Here is a 21,243-nt window from a genome sequence, read left to right as displayed (position 1 = left end):
ATTTACATCAATTAATAAAAGCTCTTTGAGCGCTCCAGTTAGAAAATATATAAGCTGATAATTACCTGCTGATATTTAATTCCACAAAGTGCTAACATGTCTTTGCATGCATTGCTCTCACCTGTTCAGCCTGGGTGGATGGCTATGATATTAACTACTCAATTTAATTTGATATAATTATTAAAATATTATTTTACCGGCTCACAGCAATTTTACCTTCATTATGTGTCTTCTTCCAGGCATGAAACATTTCGTCTTCACTGATGCTTTGAGTTAGTTGAAGTAAGGGAAACAGTTTTGTTTAAGTATCAGAAACACGTTTCAGAATAAGCACAAGGAATACAATATAAAACAGGGTACCTAATTTATTTGGCCAACGAAGTCCACCTGTGTTGTGCTACACTTATTTTCAGATGACCGCAAATCTAGCAATAGGTCCACTGGAAGTCTGCAAGAGACCTGCAAAAGGAACAAACCAATCTGGGATGCAGTGCACGTGAAAACGCTTCCCAGAAGTTATCACTTTTAGGTTTTTTCTTTGATCTTTTACCAGGAAGTTTTAACCTGTTACAAGCATGTATCTGTTAGTTTCAGTGAGCTGAACTTGGCTTTTAACAATATACCTCAAATTTTGTGTCGGCATTTGAACAAGATGGAGATTTTAGGCAGGGAGAAATGACTCCTATAAAACTAACTACCATACTCAGAGAAAAGAGGAGTGCTTTTGAGAACACGTGAAGAAAGAGCCATAAGCTGGAAAAATTTTCAACTTTTTACATTACACTAACCACTCTAACAAAGGATCTCTTCCTACGAACCTTGTTTTGTTTATATTTTCAGCACACTATGTCTCTAACATAATACAGGTGCACACAAACTTTGCAGTCATGAAAAGCGCTGGGTCATGAGATTTGCAAGTCCCAGAACAGAACATCTCAGCCTGGAGCGCAGAGCTCAGGGCACCCCTGGGACAGCAGGAGGATTCACGTAGGGACGAACACCGCAGCACTGCTGTGACCAACCACCTGCATGCAGCTTGGCACTCATTCAGATGACACTTCTCACCTGTACCCACTTGTGGCAGACTAATAGCTATGAGGTCCTCGTCCTACCAGCTCTCAACCTGACCTTTGGGTGGCAATGAGAGAAGGCTTGAGGAGAGTCTGGGTGTTTTCTGTCAGAAGAGGAAAAAAACCCCTTTGATCCAGAGTGGCTACTGCCTAACAAGCTACTATTGAATTTTCAGTTGTACAGATTCATATTTTAATCCCAAAGTTTTGGACAATATGACAATAGCAATCTTAGCCTTTTTGCTCTAGCCCTCTGCAAACCCTGAACTAAATGACCGTCTTGCAAAGCTCTCCAGGCTTTGCTGCCAGTTTGGTTCGTCGTCGCCTTGTGCCGCATAACCTTCTCAGTGAGAAGCTGCTGAACCGCTATCAATCATCAGAGGTGTGTTCCACAGCAACTAATTAATTAAAGCAACATCGTGTTAAACATTCTATACAAACTACTTTCAACTGTATGCATCTTGATTATGCTGAATGGAGAAATGGTTGTTAAGTCATGAAAGGATTTAGTTTTGGGATTTTGTTTCCCCAGGTTTTAGATGTTGCATTCTAGACCTATTCCACCTACTTACAGCTAAAATAGATTGAGACTACATTGCACTTGTTACAGGCAGTATGGAGGGTGTATTAAAGTTTGCTCAGTTGCAACTCAAGGAGGAAAATTACTCCTCCAAGAAGATTTTGTGAATGAAAATATTTTGTTTAGCTACTACGAGAAGATTACATAACGTGCACATTCGTCTGTCCCTAAGTATCTAGGAAAGGTTATAGATGGAGGAAGCACGTGTATAATCGTGCCAAGTGTGACCTGAATCCTATTGTACATCGCACTGCTACGTTAGCAAGATGTATACCACCCAACAGTGACACCTTGAAGGGAATGTAAGGAAAATTCAGGAACATTTGATGCAATCCTCACAATCCAATTATAATAAATATAGTTAATAAGTGACTGTATTTCAGAAGAAACTATCTCAAGTTGCTAATTTGTTTTTGGAGTAAACAGGAATTGTTTGAAGAGATTCATCAGATTTGTTTTGTTGTGCCAGGCACCTTTAAAATGTGTAAAAATTACTAAAGATGCTGCTAATCAGGAACAAATGTTTTGTGAACCAAAAAGTTACAAAGTGAACTTTGAAAAGGATCTGAGACTATGACTTCAGCTTTCAAAAAGTTAGCTAAAAATATCCAGGAGTTCCATTCCCTAGAAGCAATGTTGATTTATTCTCATTATTCATAGAGACTCAGAACAGGAAAAAAATATTTCAACAGATCTAATTCATCACAAACCCAGTAATGGCTCAACTCCTGTTGCTGTAAGTGGTACAGTGGCATCTGCTGACCAAGGAAACCCTGTTTCTGCTGTTTCATCCATCAACAGATCACCAAAGGCTGCGTTTTTCCTTGAGGAAAGCAAACACCTCACACACACACAAAATGCACTTGATGGCAAAGCTCATGTACTACTAAATCTACTAAACTTTACTGCTGCTTTCGAAAGCTTTCGAAAGACTGAACAACTGTTTATCCCTGGCTGTGCCAACAACAGCCACCACCAGGGTGCCATAACAACCCCACAGAAAGCATTTCAGGCTCATGTGAGCAGCGTGGAGAAAAAGCAGCATACGAGCCACAAAAGCCTTGGCAAGACAAAGCCGTGTTTTACCCTACAGACCCGAAGGCACATCCCCTGTGCTGCCCAAGGCCCAGGGGCTGCCCTGGGCTAGGGCCACAGCTCTTGTCCTCCTCCTTGCTCCACACAACTGCCGCCATTTTGCAGCCAGCACTGAGCCTCACACCTTGGGGTGCCCCAGCAACGCCTGCCCGGAGCCAGCGTGGCCCCGCTGGGCAGCCCACTACCTCCTTACCGGCAGCCCCATGGCTGCCCCATCCACAGCAGGGTACGCCTGGGCGGGATGGCGAAGGATGTTGCCTCATGGGGCTGGGGCAACATGGTGGCCTGGAGCCCGCCGGCAGCACTCGCCTCCCACCTGGATCTCCACCTCAGCTTCTTTTCTCATTGCCTTCATTGCCACCATCCCCTGGGCCTCAGCCACCCCTCAGTCCCACCACTGCGCTGGTCCTGCGACATCGCCCATGTATGTGGCCCCACAGAGATGTCCCTCCTCCCACCGCCTTGCCCTGGGGCCACGTCCCCTCTCTGGGCGCTGGCAGGGAAGGTGGAAGAGCCACACTGTCCCTTGGCTGTTTCACATTTGCTGGAAGCATGCCCTCCCCAGCCCTTTTCCACACTATGTCATAACAGGAAATTATTTTGGCTTCCCTCTCTTTCCTGTCAGCTGGGTGGAAGGCTGCTCTCGGGTCTCCCTGGCAGATTTACCCTCTCCTTCTCCCCTGTAACACTCCACCGCTTCACTCTCCCCATCCGCGTTTCTGCCAGCCCTGCTTCTGGCACCCTGTGTGCGACAGCAGGGTTTTGCTGGTAATCCCATGTGCCAGCATCGACTCTCGCAGAGGGTTAAGCAGGAACTTAAGTACATTTAATACTTCTCAGCATCAAATGTAACTGCTGCAGCATACCTGAGTAACGCTTCTCATTTTCTTTTTCTCCGATCCCATTTATCCTTTTCTTTTCTCAGGAGTTAAATCCCGAGGGTCAGGTACCACCTTGACGGCAAAAGCCTGGATTTTAAGACCTGCTTACCATGCGAGGCAGCAGTGCCACGGCCGAGCAGCCATCCTGCACGTCCTTTCCAACAAGCAGCAGCAGCGCAAGTCACAGCACCCAAACCCGTCCATTTCTGGTGGCTCGCTGCTCTGCTCCCGCAGCTCCCAGCCCCGAGCTGCACCCCAGCGCTCGCACCCGAACGAGAAAGGGGCATCCACCTCAAGTTCCTCTGCACCTGCGCCAGCCCCTCTTTGCGTTGCCCATAGGCAGCTGCTGCACCCCTGCTTTCACGTACACACCTCCCTGTGCAGGCAGGGCCAGGACCTTGTGTGTTTCTCACTGTCACCAAGTCTAGAGTACTGAAATTAAAGATTTTTTTCTGCAGCAGTCAGCTCCTTGTCATTGAGAGGCTTTTCTTGAGGAGTAACCGCTGCTTCTCCATCATTTCCTTTCATTGGTATGAGCTAAATGCCTACCTACTTCCCGCAGCACCACCCTGGCCTCCGCAGTGCCTGCTACACTCTCTACCCCAGGGCACCCACAAAGAGTGGATAAACTTTCTGTTGGAAAAATAATCGTTTTGTTAATTTAACTCCAAAATAGCTACAAGTAAAAGGTCATACTCTCTTTAATGGGATTTTTCACAGAAAAAGGGCAACATGAAGCAATTTATGGAAAAATAAGATTAGAACCATAAAGCTCACAAACATCTTTGAGAATTTTCAAGTTAGTTAAGTGAATACTTTTTGTAAGACTATTATATTAATACACCTCTGGGAACCACTTCCTGTCTCACCAAGGATGTTTAACAGAAGGAGTAAGAATCAGCACAACAGTAATTAAATATTTCTATTTATTTTTTCATTAATACAGTATTTCCTTCCCCACAGACGAATAAAAAGAATCACGTGTAAGATTTATTGAAGAGCTATCAAAATATGGTGCTATTGACAATCTGCTTCAGAATTATTCAGAAACATCATTGCTGCCTACAGAATAATGAACCTTTTTTCCTCCAACCTAAATATCCATGATGGATGCAAGGCACATAACACTGTATAAATTTTATGAACTAGTTTTAACCCAGTACTTAGAAGCATTTCAAAAGGTGTCAGAATTATCACTTGAAGAGAACGTTTATTAACGATAAAGGCAAATTAAGCTATTGCCAGAAGGTGAGTTATACTACTGGTGAAGATTAGAGTTTTGATTTCTTCTGAAAAAAGCTGACAATAGCATTTATACATTCATCAGATATCCACCTCTCCTTCAAGACTTCACACTCTTTACTGTTGACTTCATGGAGCTTCTCCTTTTCCATACTTCGTAACAGTTGCTTTGACACTGCCAAGGACTAGAGGAGAAAGAGATGAACATTAGGAAGTTATGTTTTCTATATCTTAATTTAACGTTTCAGAAAATAACACAATAAACACACTGGAATTCAAACAGGGTTGTATTAACATTGTACATTTCAGCTTTTACTCAACCTTTTCGCTGCAAGTAATTATTGCATTTAATTACTAAGACTGCTAATAAGGTGGAGGAGATTCATAGGAGGTGAAACAGCAGTCCACTAAGTGCTCATAATCACAGTAGATGGGCATAAGTAGTGAAACTGCTTGAGCTGTCTGCAGTGCCAAATGCAGCCTACGCTATCAGCAGCTGGCACGAGCGTCTCCTCTTGTCCAATGCAACATTAATACCATTGTGACTCAAGTAGTTTTGCAAAACCTAAACCAGTGAGCGGGATGAATCAATTCAGCAAAAAGTAAAGCCACCCAGCATCATCTTGTGCACCCGCAGTGCACAGAGCACAACTGACATTGTAGAACCTGTGGCAAGGCTCTTAAACCTTAACTATTGCCAAATTAAAAGGCACCCAAGGCACACACACAGAGACTGCAAGTGGATTAATTAGTTAATTTTTAAGGCTTTTCAGCCACTGAATCTCTGTGTACGGTGCGTTGTCTTAGATTCAGCCAGGGTAGAAGAGATGTTTCTGTTTCACAGCAGCAGAGGGACAGGGGCAGATCTGTGCTCGAAGGAAAATATGTTGAGCCTTGCTATTTTAATTAAGGATGAAGTGAAACCAAGTAACAAGATAGGTTTGGCAGGAGGACTCTGGGAGTGCTACAGGCTTACAAGGTGGAGAAAAATTTAAAATACTGACATTTCTGGGGAGGCTTGCATATGCTTCTAATCTTTCCCAAACTTCCTTCTGAAAAGTCCTGTCGGGGAAGACTTCAGTCACAAGTCCCTGGGCACAGGCTTCCTCTGCAGTCAGCTTTTTATTGAAAAGCAACATCTCACTTGCCTATATAAAGAAAAATATAAAGTGTGATTCAACAAGACTTGAGTAATCCGACAGGAAAGGTACAAGCTTCTAAGTCACATTTATTTTACCCTCTTGCTCATCAATGTCTGCCCTCTAAAAAGAACAGAAAAAAGACAAGGTTGGAAGGGACCTCCAGATACTGTCTAGTTCAAACCCCTGCTCAAGCAGGCGTAGCTGGAGCAGGTTGCCCAGGACTGCATCCTGTTGGGTTTTGAGTATCTCCAAGGATGAAGACAGTTCTCCAGGGATGAAGACTTCACAGCATCTCTGCACACCCTGTTCCCGTGTTTCACCACCTTCACTATAAAATTGGTTTTTTTTACGTTCAGAGGGAGTTCCCTGTGTTTCAATTTGTACCCCTTTCCTCTTGTCCTGTCACTGGGCACCATTGACAAGAATCTGTCTGTCTTCTTCACACCATCCCATCAGGTATTTATAAACGTTGGCAAGATTCCCCCCAGCCTGTCCTGTTCCAGGAAATACAGTCCCAGCTCTCTCAGCCTCTTCTCATAAGTAATATGCTCCAGTGTCTTAATTATCTTTACGGCTCTCTGCTGGGCCTGCTCCAGTATGTCCACATCACTCCTGTAGCCAGAGCCCCAACCTGAACCCAACACTCCAGCTGTGGTCTCACCAGTGTTGAGCAGAGGGGAAAAGTCACCCCTCTCAACCTGCCGGCAACGCTCCATCTAATTCAACCCAGGATACTGTTGCTGCAAGGGTGCATTGCTGGCTCATGGGCAATGTGTTGTCCACCAGGACACACAGGTCCTTCTCCGCAAAGCTGCTTTCCAGCCAGTAAGCCCCCAGCATACACTGGTGCATGGGATTATTTCTTCCCAGGTACAGGACTTTGCTTTTTCCTTTGATGAAGCCAATGAGATTCTCCAATTCCCCAGACTGTCCAGGTCCCTTTGAATGGCAACACATCTGGTGTATCAACAATTCCTCTCAGTTTTGTACCACCTGCTGAGGGTGTACTCAGTCCCATCATCCGGGCCATAATGAAGATGTTGAGTAAGTATTAGATCCAGTAATAACCCCTAGGCTACAGGACTAGTGATGGGCCTCCAGCCCCTATCGTTCACCAAGGGTCTACATGTCTTTTTGAGCAGAGATCCAATGTTGTTGCATGAAATTACCTCATCATAAATGTGTTTGTTCACTTCTTGCAGTGACTCCAAGATTTCTAGAACATGTACTGGTAGCTTATATCTCACTGAATAGAGTACCCTTGATAAATGGATGTTTATGAAGCACTTGCTCTACTCCTTACAGGTTTAAACCCCGCTCAACAAAACCACATTGTATTAACACAGGCAATAATATTGCATAAGTATTTGAAACTATACAGTTTTTTTTCTGCGGGATATCAAAAGAAGCAGAAAGGGAATCACGCCGTTCTAAGAAAATTTAGATTCTGCTGTCTCTCCTTTTTTTTTTTTTCATTTTTTTTTTAATCACTATTATTTGGTTTCCTTATTTCTAGAGTAGACAGAGAAAATAAGAGTATGGACAGAAGACCAACATATATTAGAACAAAATAGATAATCTAAAAGGTCTGGAAGTAAATACATAAATGGATTGCTTCACACTTGCATTTGGAAGACTCGCTGAATATAAGTTTCCCCAGGGTTGGCAGAAACCACTGCAACACTTGCTCCCTTGACTGATAGAGGTAGCCTACCAAGACATTTCTTAGGAGTGTTCTTATTGCCTTTTTTTATTCCTTCTTTACATCATTCCCTCACATTGTTGGAAGAAAGATACAACCAGAAACTGCCTCAAGAAGGTGGAGGAAGCCATGAGAAAAAAAACCCTTCATCAGTATCGCAGCATGGCTTTAAAGTGGTCACTGCTCCGTTATGGTGCCTGTGCTGACGTTGTCATTACATTTTTTGATCCTTGTTTCAAAAGATGCAAACAGGAGCTTTCTTTGAGGACTCTTGCTGTGATTCTACTTGCTCTTACAGTTGGAGGATACCAACACACAAAGGTCACATGGTCCCACATACAGTGCAGACATTCTTACCTTAGCTGACCCCATGATCTTTGGAAACAGATAAGAGGAACATCCTTCTGGGCTCTGTCCAAGTTGACTAAATGGGCTGTGAAACGTAGCCTGGAAAAAAACCAAAACAACCAAACAAAAAGAACAAATCAAAGCAAGTCTCACAACAGAGCACAAGACTAAAGTACTAGGATTTAGTTTTCATTTTAAAGATTCTACTGTGACAGAGTTCACCAGAAATACATTTGAACCATTACCATAATAGTCTTTAAAATACTATCTGGTAACACTGCTTCATCCTCTCAATGCACCTAAGAGCTGACTTCGTATAATTCAATTCCTTTATAACAACTCCACTGAAGTTACCTTATTTGAATACAGTGCTTAGAGAAACTAATTTGCATGTGCAGAATCTGTACAGAAAAGATGTTCACACACATCTGCGCTAACAGTTATTAAATACATAGCCCAAATAACTGAAGAGGTAAAGAGCAAATTGCTTTCGGAAGACACACTAAATTTACTCTGCTCCTGAAAAATTCAAGTAATTGAATCTCATTTCCTCAAATTTTACACAAATTTAAAACAAGCCTGTGTCAGAAATGCATCATAGGACCATACAAAACGATATCCTAACTGCAAGTTAGAACTAAACTGCAGAATTTTGTTTTGACAACTTACATCAACTTAAACAAGGAAGACAAAACACTTGCTTTTATTTCCATTTAAAAATATGAACTGATACACAAAGAGTGCACGAGTTGCCAACGCAGCTTTCGCTGTAATAGTAGGTAATAAACTCTTACTGTATTGCAGATGGCCACACAGTAAGAGACATCAACAGACTTTCTGAGAAGAAAGTGACAATTATATCACTGTAAAAAAAGAACGGGCAACATCTGCCAGGACACAGGTCAGTGTAATTAGTCCTGCTTTAGCGAGGGGAGATGAACTATACCAGGGGTACAAACTGGTGCCCCAGAAACCGGAGCAAAATCCAATGCAGAAGGCAATGTTAACTGACCACCCAAAATGCTGATCTGTTGTCAGACTGGGCTGTGCAGTGTCCTCTAAGCTCTAAGTGTGGATGGTAATGATCTGCTCTGGGAATACCTGGCTGAGAATAAAACCAGATCCTGGACATAGCAAAGCTGGCCACTTCTGGAGTAGCTAGTCAATGCCTAAGGCACCCCAACCAAACTACTGAAGAATGTGAAATTAAGTTGTAATTTGGATGAGAATGATGTTACTGCATGGGAGTTTATAGTCCTGGAGAGGGAAGAATAGAGAACAATCACCTTTGAGAAGGCTTCAATAAACTTCAAATTAATAGGAAAGTTCTCATAAGACTAATCTAAATGAAAAGCTAAGTTAGACCCTACAGAAATCCTCAAAGAATTGTTACCCAGGGCACAAGCAAAAGCTGTCCCAGTGCAAGCAGGAAGGTACTAACAGATTGTCTCATCTAAATTATCGTCACTGACTTTAAGTACATGTACCCAGAAAGTGAAAACGACATCAGACAGCTAGGTATGAAATGAATTTAAGCATGCAGAGATTAAAAAAATAGAAATATAAGGCAAAAATAAGATGCATTTACCAATGATTATGTATATGAGTAGTAAAAGGAAGTTCAAGTATGAATCTCAAAGTATGAAGTATGAATCATTCAAGAAAGAAGGATACTATTAACAGGACAACACACTAAATGCTTATTTGGATTAACCTTCAACTCAATCTATACTATCTTATGGCTGTAGGAGATACTATGTTGAGGGGGAAGTGATAAGAATTCAAAACAGCCTTGTTTTGAAAACAGTCTCACAAAGTGGAGAGGTATGACTAAGAAGCTGCTATTTAATATGGACAAGTTGAAGTCTGGCATGAATAACTTGGTATACAGTATATGATAGGGACAACTGTTTAACTGGCAATGGTACAGTAAGGGACCCAGGTGCTACAGCAGATCAGAAGTATGTAAATTAAGTAACATTGTGGGATGTCAAAACAGAAATACAATCTGTAGAATGTGGAGAAGCTCTCCTGCTCTACTTCACATCAGTAAGACATGAGTTGGAGTGACGTGTCCAGTTTGTACCGCTATGTTTAAAGAGACGCAGAACAACTGGAAGGAGCCAGAGGAACGTGACTGCAGGCAAAAGAAAGCACATGAGGAAAAACTGAAAGAAATGCAGCTGTTTAGCTCAAAAAAAGAAAAGACTGAGAGAGTGGATGTAAAACAGATATATCTAACAGTCTAAGTACACTGATGGCTAAGCACAGTGATGGCTATTGTAAAGGAGGATGAAAACAGTCTGTTCTTATAGTCCAGGAACAAGAAACAATAGGTTCACCCTGCAGCAAAAAAAAAAGATCAGATGGGAGGGGAGGACGAGGGAGAACCCAACAATTTTCTAGTGAAAGAAGAGATCAAGGGACCGGAACAGACGGCATAAATTGCGCATATTATACAAGCATATGTCAGGAGTGACATGGTTCTAGCTAATCCTGTTACGGGGCAAGCAGAAGGAGTTGGTCCCTTGCAGCTCAATTTTCTTAAGTCTCACAGTGACAAAACCAATCCATCAGGGACTTTGAGGAAAAATGTGACACAGTGCTGAAGCAGGAATCAAAGTACCACCAATCACAGACACTTCTGCAAGCAAAAGCTTGCCTAAAATTAATTAAGACCTTGGGTAAAGCTCTGTATCTGTTTAACAACCTTATACAAATGAACAGCAGAGAATATAAAAAATAAGCCATATAACAGGATTCTCTGCTATGTCTTAATATAGCTTTTGGTTACGTATTTGGCAAGTTACCTTAAAAGGAATCTTAAGTTGAACAAATCAAAGCTTTTCCAAAGTTATCTTGGACCACAGATTAGACAAAATGCCAGTTACTGCACTTCCATTCCATAGTAAATTTTTGCTCCCCCTCCCACATCTGAAAGGGGCCTTACAACCATCATTTCACACCAGCTACTCTTTACTTTACCCACTGATACAGTAAAGAGTTTCTAAACTGGAGTTAGTAACTCGATAGCCCTAACTACAGCAGGGAAATTCCATGCATGCTAACGACTGGCTGATACACCCCTGTGCTGGTAACTAATACAGGTTTTCCTTGGTGTGACATAAAAAGCCTTTACATTTATGTGTCCTTTTTTGTCAGATTACCCCAAACCAAGTAGCATTTCCTACAGAAAGAGGCTTAAATACTGCCTTGGGATCAGCTATGTGATGTACTTACCCTGTCAGAAGCATAGACAATATCACACAATCCAAGGACTGTTACACAGATTCCAATAGCCGGGCCGTTTACCACTGCAATCAGTGGTTTGGGAAAATCAATAAAACAACCCACAAACTCTCTAAAGAGAAGGAAAAGCAGAATTTGAGACACACATCCTAGTCTTTTTCATCAAATATAAACAACTTTCAAACATGTGATTAGATACTGCATAACAAAAACCATGAGCTAGATTCTACATAGCATACATTTTTGTCCCTTTCCCAAATAAATTCTGACAAAGAAAATGAAGAACTGTTTGAAATACCTGCATTTCCTTACCCGCTAAGAATCAAACATGTACGTGTCAGCACAGCTTTCCTAGTTCCTGTAGTCAAGTTATGAAAGTGCTGTCCTCTTCAGCTAGTTACTGGATACAGCTCACTAACAAGAATAGTCTTTTGCCCTGTCTATCTATCTGCCGATACATCCATCCCAACTCCAGCCATGGGATATCCATTTGCTTCACAGATTCTGTTCTGCAATGAAGCCCCAGCACCAAAATCGTGATGCTACCACAACACAGGTTTCCCAAGTATTCTTCCTGGCTTTGAAAAACAGTGTTTTGTTTCGCTTGACAGCGATTTCTCCATCCAAGAAGTGCAAAATACATTCCCAAAATACAATATTTTTCAAAAGGGAGCAGTGTTGTGTTGTAAGAACTCAACTTCTCTGGCATCTCTGTGCATCAGCTATAATGAAGTACTGTGCTTGTGTAATAGTAACAGGATAGCAGATACAGTCTTCTCACAAGAGCAAGATGAAAGACCATAAAGCACACATGAAACTATGCATCATGCTGAACACTGCGGGCAGGCTGGAACGCTTGCCAGATACCATTGAATAACTTCTTTGCAACAGATTTGGACCGCATGATTATCACTTTGTAAGGGCAACTGTGATCCACAGACAGCTTGCCTAAGTAAAAGCTGCAAAACTGAGTACTTTACTTGCAGTTCATCTTTAAAATATAAATCAAAAACATTGTTTGCTTTTCTGTGTGTTTTAGATTTTCCATCAATTGCAAGTGCTTGAGGAAGCTATCCAACTTGCTAGCATCTTTCAGATGTAATCATCACATACAGAAGTAAAAAAGACAAAATCTGCTTCAATGGGGACGAAACATGTTGTCTGTCCAAAAAAAAAAAAAACCAAACCAAAAACCATTTCAGCCACTGTGTCAGATAATGCCCCTGATCTTCTTAGTTTAACAGGTCAATTCAGACTCAAAGATGGAACCAAGATCTTGGTTCGTGAGCAAATTCCTGAGCAATTTTGAACACGTTCATTACACCTCATCTCTATTCAAAGAGGTCTGACAGTGAAGGTATTTTGGCATGTCCTGCTAGTGCAGACACTGTTGGATATCAAAAAACACACAAGTTTTTCATTACAGCTTACAAACTATACAGTCAAAATCATGGTTTTGTCATTATATCTGCATGTACTTTGGGGACTAAAAAGAATAAAGCCAAGTCTTTAGCTTCACTGTTCTTAAGAAGATTTATAATATTAATCTCATCTCCCCATTTATTTCACACAATTAATACTACTTCTCCCACATGATCTTTGTGTTTATGCACATAGTGAGGCCTTAGACACAGTCATCCCAATGGATGTATTACAGCACAAATGGGTCCCTGCTCTTGTGTTTTCTAACAGTGCTTGCAAATCATATTTTACCCATTACAGCAACTTATGCATATATGAAGCCAAGATGCTCTACTTGAGTAGTACTGCTCCATCGCTTGCCATCTTCTTCATTTCACCAGGCTGGATATTAGTAAAATTATTCAGATCATTTCCACTACTATAGTAGTCTCCATTTCCTGCAGAGAACACATATGAATAAATGCACCAATGGTTTCTGAGTAGGTAAGAGAAGAGATGCTTCCATTTATTACATTTATGAAAGAATTTCATTCTAAGTGTCTAACATTACTAAGTAATTAGAGGGATTGTCTCAAAATATACACACTACCATAAAAGACATCTACAGTTTAAAAATAAGTTTTGACTGACAATTCACTGAAAAGCAATGGGTACAAGGCCAAAGAATGTTAAATTTGAAAGATTGGGGGGGGGGGGAGGGGGGGGAGAAGATTTTTTTTTTCACGCCATAACAGTGTCAGATAAAAAAATAAAGTTTTATTTCTTTTCTTTCTTTCCCTCCATATTTGCTCAGGTTTTCTTTCTGTCAATTCACAGTCATTCACACAGTAAGATGTATTCCTCAATAAGAAGGAGATAACCTGTTAGTGAATGTATAAGCCAGTTTGAGGCAAAGAAAGCAAGGAGTATTTGAAAGCTAGACTGCATGATTTAATTGTCTAAATTATCCTGTGTTCCATGAGAATGTGGGACCTTTCACTGGTTAGCACATCCATTACTTTACGCTGCACTGCTCTTACTATGTAAAATGGAACAGAAAGGTTTGTGCAGGGGTGTTTGCTATTTACTCCTAACTATACATGTGTTAAGACACTCCAGTTGTGTGAACTTCCCTTCTCATTTTGTCAGGCTGTGCCCAGTCATTGCTACTGAAGGGAAATTAAGCACCCTGAGAATACAAGGTGCTGGTAAAGAAGACAGTGGAGAAGAATATGTATGCACTTATCTCAGAAGTAATGCGTAAATGGGCTTAAGCCCAAATTCATTTTGCATCCACACTACGTAACTGCCAGCCAAAGCTCAAGCTTTGGCTAATTTCCTAAATGCACATTTATCTGCAACAAGGATGGGGCAGGCAGGCAGCACATCCCCTCAGCCATTTTTTCCCTTCCACCTGCTCTTGCCACTTTGTTGTTCAGTCAGCATCAGAGACAGACCAAAGGGTCCTCCAGAGGTTCCAAGTGACATGTCCCCAGAGCAGCTAGACTTTACAGGAAGCATGAGTTTGGGCTGCCCTTTTACATTGTTGCTGCAGTCATCCAGCTGCACACAGCTGGTGACTGGGATGTATACAGCTGGGCCAGGCTGCAGCTTGCCTGCCCAATCCTTTCCTATGGCAGCCACAGGAAAAAAATAAATCAACGTAAAGTATCATTTTTCTCCAATGATCATAGGTAAATATGCAGTGTAAACCTTCTTACTGGCCATGCCAGTGGCGGATTTGAGGGGCTTGTTTTTAGTATGTTCCAATGTATCGTGGAGGTAGAGAAAATTGACTAAACCCATACCAGTGAACTTCAAAAGCAGTAGCGAAGATGCTGTGGAGCAGATATATAAGCTAGTCAAGAGTAATAAAGCCCTTAGGAGTATTCCAAGTCTATCTTCTCATCTCAGAAAGATGTTCTGATGTAACAACAAGCTTGCTAAAGATTTTGAAACATCACCTTGAAAGAATTTTGCCAAAACACTTTGGAAAAATCTTTGGTCTATACTGGAAGAACGAATTTCATCACTTACACATTCTATCTTAGTCTAAATACAGGTAGATAGTTCTCGTCAGTACTGTACTTTGGCACAATATAAAACAAAACTAAGAGAGGCATATCAAGTGTGGTACCAGTAATAACTGCTATGGTAGAATCATCTTTTCCAGCTTCTTGAAGTGCTTTGATAATTTCTCTGTACATCTGCATAAGAGGAAAATCAAAGTACAAATGTGATGCTGCAAAAGATCATAAAAAGGAGATTCACATTGACAACAAGGAATTTGAGAGACAAATTAACTATGGTCCTTTTAAGTATGAAAAAAAATTTGCATCCACAGAAAGTTAAGTATTACACGTGAGGTATTTCTGACTACAAAGACACATGGTTTCAATACTCAAGACTTCTGATGCAAACCTAAAGGACAAAACAAGGTCCTTTGGAAAACAGACATTAACTGGGAACAGCTAGTTCTAAAAACTGAGAAGCAGTTTAAGTGGGCAAAATAATATATTAAAGAATTAGCAGCAGTGGGGTGAAGTCCTTGTTCTGGTGTCTTTGCAGTTGTGAAACAGGATGATCATGTTTCCAACAGGATGGATTTCCTCAGGAAGGCAGCTATGGGATCCGGAAGACTATCTAGCCACACACAACAGTACTGAGCCAAAGTAGGCTGCACACATGCTTTGTTACACATAAGCCTACAGTCAAAATTTTTATCCACAAAACAGGCTAGTCTTCCTCCAGTTTGCCATTTTAGTTTAGTGCGGACTGTAATCCTATAACAAGTTTGCAAAAAACCCAGAAGACACGGAAAAGCCCAATCCATAAAATTTTAGCTAAGTGGTTTATTTTTGTATTGGATATTTATTCCTTAGGTTGTCAGCGGACTCAAGATACCAAGCACTCATAAAATTCAGACCATCACACTTCACTCAGTTCTGCTAGACTTGCAGTAATGATTCTTCAAAAAATGAAGTAGCTTAAACAGGAAAGAAAAATTTATTAATCCTCCCAGTTAATTTCTTTACCTTGTGGTTGATGGCATTTTTCCTATCAGGTCGGTTAAACATTATCTTTGTGATATTGTTTTTGGTGGTAACTATTATTGTTTCATAGCCATCATGTCTGCCCTCTTCTGGAGAAGCATCTTCTTTCTGGACAGCAGACTCTGCAGAGACCAGACTTGAGACAAGTTCGGTATATTTCTGTCTGGCATTATCCTGTAATGAAAGAAAAGAAAAAAGATCATCAAAGGCTGAAATGGAAATCCATTTGCTGTGCTATTCATAAAATCGGTACTGGGAGGGGGAACGGGACTGTGCTTCAGGACAAAAGAAAAAAATAAACTCCATTAGAAAGCATTCCAATAAGGATGAGAAGAAGAGGAACACGCTGTATTTAAACACTGCGGATCATGCTTAAAGTCATCTGGAAAGCAGCAGCAATGGATCTGTAAAATAGAATTGTATAGATGCGGGGATGATGACATTTATTTTGTTGGAGAAGTGCCCCCATCCATGCCTACAATTACCAGAGAGACCTTTGTCATATTCCCAGCATTTACACATTTCTATGGATCTTTTGTTTCTGCCTTCCAGTTGGACATTTCTCCAACCAAACAAAAGCTTTTATTTTAGAACATGTGTTGCAGAAAATAAGAGTGTTGAAATGGATCTATTGCATTTTGAAATTGCTTGAAGACACTAGTTTTCATTTAGCACAAACATGACATGCTAAGGCTTAAAGAATCCCGCCTCCCTGTTTCTACAGTAAGCAGTGATTTAAAAGAATTGTAAGTTCTTGGTTGTCACAAGCTATTTTCTTGAAAGGATAATATACTTTGAACAATTCTATAATCCATAAATCTCTAACACATGAAATTCTTTATTCCCTCTCTACTACGAAACTTAAAGAACAGATTCTTTTCCTTAAGTGTTTGCTGGATATTCCAAAAAACTGCAGAGCCTTGTCAAAAACAAAACAAAACCCAAAACACACGTCAAAAAAACCCAAAGCAGCACAAGAATATGTTATGTTCATGAAATTATGCAAAAAACAACCCCTCCATATTAAGTAATATCTTTGACTGACCTCAGACACTACTCCTGAACAGCAAGCCTAACGCGGCAATGACACATCTGGTTTGTCAATCTTATGCTTCCTTCATTTAGTAGTAGCTGAAGAAACTGTGGTAGCTATATGCGATGTCAGACTTACTACAGTCTGCATGAAAAAAGAATGCTGAAGTAAAGACTTCTCTAAAGGTTATGAAAGATATTAAAGATGTCAAGATATACCGAGAAATAACAGAGAGATGCTCTCAATACACCACTTTTTTCTAGTCTTTTAGTCAGTGGCATAAGACTGACTTTTTAAAATGACAAAGTTATCAATACACTGGATTCACAAATTTGCTTTTTGTTGTAAGAGCTGAGAAACTCAATCCATCTTTCTTAAAGGGAAAAGCAGAATAGAGCATAGTGTGAAAACCCCAATTTTTATTGAAAGTCAACACATATGCAAGATATCTTACACTGGTACAAGCTGGTAGTAAAAACGTAGAACTAGGCTTACATAGTAAAAAAAGCCTCCAAACACTGAATCAGTGAAATGACTGTAGAATACAGCGCAAAACGTTTTGGTGTCGGAAGCAGAGTTGCTCAACAAGCATGTAATATGCTTGGACATCAGCCATTCACTTACAGACCAGGCATTTCAAGGTAGAGTAATCTACAAAGTATCTAAGTGAAATTATAGGTACTGTCACCTGAGACAAATCGCCAAGAGAATTCCACGCATCCCACTTGGCTTTCTTGACAAAGTCCAGCATACCTGGTTTTGGAGAATTGCAGGGACCTTCAGTAGCCTGAAAAGAGAGTGAAACAAAACTTATGTAAACCTTCGATTAAAGTCCAGTCAATGACTGTTAGGAATATCTATCTGATCAGGATACAGAATTCAATTCTGAGACAGATGGAATACCTAGTGGTTGGGCAATATTCAGACAGTTCACATACCATGAAGTTTTCAGTGCCTGCTATTTCCTAGTACCTCTTGTTGGGCTTTCAGAAGCACCTAACCAATATGAGACACCAGGTTCCAAAACACCCACGCATGTTAAGTTCTCCTATCTCAAAAATTGCGGAAGTTTTATATTTAAAAACAAAGTTAAAGACTTTAAACTGCACGAACAAAGAAACCATTGCATAGGATCTATTAAGCTGGATCTTACTTCAAAGTTGGCACTATTATGAGTAAGGGCATTGGACCAGTTGAACTGCAAGAGTCTGAGCTATCCTGAAGTATTCTACAACCAGTTTTCCAGAAGAAAAGTACACTATCAGAGAGAAGTATTTCAAGTGGGAGGCAGGAAACAAAGAATACATTTCTGAGCTCATTATTATTAATTAGTAAAACTACCTGGAATAGTTAGCTGTTTAAGTTCTATTTAAAGGAGCAACTGATTGCCACAGTCTCTACTGACCCTGCAGCCAATCTTGATCCACAAATACTTCCCCAAATATCAGTACAAACCCTGCTAAGGACTTGCAGCTATTTCTACAAAGGTCTTCTTCCATGCTGTAGTAAAGAATAACTTTCATTCTAGGTGTGGAACAGTTCCTTGAATTTAAAAAACAAACCCCAAACCCAACAAACTATACCACCACTACAATGGCCGCACAAAAAAAGAAAGAAAGAAAAAATAACCCAGAAATCGACCTTCAAATGTCAACAACATTTTATTATAGGCCCAGCTGTCTGACTGTAGATACAACAAATTTAAGAGGAAGCATGTGGCATACTCTTTTTTCCTAGGCATAAGCAATCTTCCAGAGCCGCATCAAGATATGCTATATTACACGGAAGGCATCACACAATTGATGTAAATTGGCTCTATTCCTTTGAATAAAGGTTTCAATTCAAAGCGTGATTTATAAGTTGAAACAGGTTTGGCTTCCCTCAGAATTCAGGCAGGGTTCGAGGGGCTGGCATTTCAAGAACAGAATTTGAGCACTTGAAATGAAGAGCTTGTTAAGACACAATACACTTGAACAATTTCTATTTTAAGTAAATATTTTACAGGTCCATCCCCTTGTATTATAAATGCCCCTTACGGAACAAAGTAAATCAAGGCTACCTGTTTAAATAAAGCGTAGAGCTTCAACTTCGTTTCATTCCCAGGATCCTTTTTCAAAAGCTTCAGTTGTTGTTGAGCTTTTTCAAAGTCTTTCTGGCTGACTTGCATGGTGGCTGCAGTCATGTGCAGGTGAATCGCTGGAATGCAAACAGCTTGCGCTTGCCTGGTAATAAGTGGAAATAAAATCCCTTCACTTGGTTTTTGAGTAAGACCAGAGGAGAAACAAATATGCTGCTTTTTAAAGACATTTAAAGTAAACATAAAATATTCAATATTTGCATCTGCACTGATTAAAACAACAACAAAAAACAAGATACTAAACATTACAAGAAAGTTGCTTTAGAAGTTTGCTTTAGCTGCAACATAATTAACCTTTGGAGAACATGACATTATCTCTCTCTAGTATGTAAGTGCTGGATTTAATGCTGCCAGATGACAAAGAAACTATGCAGTAATACAGCAGATGATCATATACAGACCACTAAAATGCAGTAGTGGTAAACTAATGTTTTACTGTTTCTGGAATAAATCAGAGCCCTACAGGTTCTGTCCATGACAAACAAATAAGAAACACAGAACATTTTTATGAATGGTTTAAATACCTGTATGCAACATTAACAGCTGTATACGTCTGTGAATTAAAATGAGCAGGCAGCCTGTCTGTTTTTTGTGATCTTTTGAAGTTTGTGTGCTTCTACCTAGAAATACTTCAATCTGAAAGCCTGGTTCTCCAACGAGGACAGCACAAGTGAAGGTTAATTTCAAAACATACTGTGGAAAAGGACTACCTGTAAAACAGCCTGTAGACACTTGGCGGGGGGGGGGGGGGGGGGGGCGGTGCGGTGTGGAATTAAAAAAAAAGAAACCGCGCGGTGGTCAAAATATTCTAAGACAACTCTCCACTGGAAAAAAAGAAAGGTAATTCCACCAAAAAAAAAAAGACCCCAAACCAAAACAAAACCCCAAACCCCACTCCAAAAAAACAAATGTAAGCCAACCCTATAAGGTTTTGTAAAAGCAGGTTTATGCCAGAGTTTGGAACCAAAAGCCAAGAAAGCCTAATAACTTTGGCTTGTTTTAATAAGGCAAAAACATGTTGTCTTGGCTTTCTTTGGTTAAATTGCTCTCTTGTTAAACATCATATATGTTAGATTTCATAACCAGTCACATTTGAAAAATCAATGATTAGCTCAAATGCAAACTGACAGAATGTTTAATTATTAATTTAATCTGTTAACATTTCAGTTACAGAACCATCATTTAAAAATCACACCTAACATGAGAATTCTGCCTTTTTATACACACCTAATGAAAATTTTAGAGAAATTCTGCTGCCTACTTCAAAAACATCCTCATTGGTCTTATTCCTTAAATAAAATTTATTTTCTGTCACAAGTCTAAAAGCTGCAGGCAGGAAGTACGAAGAATGCCAATCATGTCCAGCTAATTTTATTTTTCATTTCATGCAGATAGAAGGTTTTGGTTGTTTTGTAAAAAAGTTTGTAAGATTTATTGGGTTTATGTCCTATTTTACAGCCCTTCTCTATTAATAAAATCTAAGTCCCTGGTATTTTATGGCTACTGAGTTTGAATGACAGAAATGGAAAGAATATTTTCTGTTATATAAAGAAATTCTTTCAAAAAGAAAGAATTCCAGAATCTGCTTCAAAATCTTACGCTAGTAAAAAGAAATCTATCTGAACAATACAAGATGGAATAGGCTATCAAAAAAGGCTGCAGGAACAGAAAGTCTTCTTACTTAAATTGATTGGCTGTAGCCCTTTATTAACATAGCAGTGCACCCAGACACATGTGGGTTAACCATCTGCCAGTTTAACCAATATTCAAACTGATGTGTTCAGAAGACTGTGTCAGAGTTTAACAAGTTTATACAACTGGGAGGCTATTTAGCCAACTTGTGGACTTCACCTCCAGCATCAATAAGTGTCCTTTGACAGGAAAAGCATACGTTAAATGGATACAGATACAAGTTTTTTTAATACTGAGCTCCTTTGATTATTCTGTCCTGGAGTCACAGAACGTGATGCTCTCTTTCAGATCCTATCTCCCAAACATGTTTTGAAAGTCACATTTACAGGAAGAAGAAAATGAGAGTGCAGGAAAGAGACTAGTGGTTTCTGTTGGTTTGGGGATTTTTTCCTCCAATCTTGATGGCCATCTTTGGAACTACTTGAATGCTGCTGTTCCCAAGACGATCCATGTATCTGGTACTAATTTTTTTTGTCAGTCTAGACAATGACCATACTGAAGTGGATTCAATGTTTAAAAAGGGAGATTTGGGTTTACAACATGTTCAACAATATGGACTTCACTCCAGCTTGGCTATGGCCAATATCATAAACAGGCTTTAAGAGTCTCTTTTTATAT

At 40.1% G+C, this 21,243-nt stretch overlaps 1 protein-coding gene across 4 annotated transcripts in view; it reads right to left on the bottom strand.

Annotated features, from left to right (window-relative positions):
• Nucleotides 1-4,534: 4,534 nt before the first annotated feature.
• ECI2 (enoyl-CoA delta isomerase 2) overlaps nt 4,535-21,243 on the bottom strand; it is a 32,630-nt gene continuing 15,921 nt past the window's right edge. For all 4 annotated transcript variants that reach the window (XM_074576041.1, XM_074576040.1, XM_074576042.1 and 1 more), the window contains 9 exons: nt 18,856-19,018; nt 17,485-17,583; nt 15,746-15,937; nt 14,848-14,917; nt 13,066-13,168; nt 11,301-11,421; nt 8,070-8,159; nt 5,873-6,016; nt 4,535-5,053 (listed from right to left, as the gene is read on the bottom strand). In XM_074576041.1, the coding sequence (XP_074432142.1) occupies nt 4,898-5,053; nt 5,873-6,016; nt 8,070-8,159; nt 11,301-11,421; nt 13,066-13,168; nt 14,848-14,917; nt 15,746-15,937; nt 17,485-17,583; nt 18,856-18,978 (1,098 nt within the window). In that variant the 5' untranslated portion in view covers nt 18,979-19,018 and the 3' untranslated portion in view covers nt 4,535-4,897. The remainder of the gene's footprint in view (nt 5,054-5,872; nt 6,017-8,069; nt 8,160-11,300; nt 11,422-13,065; nt 13,169-14,847; nt 14,918-15,745; nt 15,938-17,484; nt 17,584-18,855; nt 19,019-21,243) is intronic.

This window comes from Larus michahellis, chromosome 2 (assembly GCF_964199755.1).
Source record: "Larus michahellis chromosome 2, bLarMic1.1, whole genome shotgun sequence".
Taxonomy (NCBI): Eukaryota; Metazoa; Chordata; class Aves; order Charadriiformes; family Laridae; genus Larus; species Larus michahellis.
Note: the sequence above shows the minus strand (reverse complement) of the source record. Positions and strands in the feature narration are given on the sequence as shown.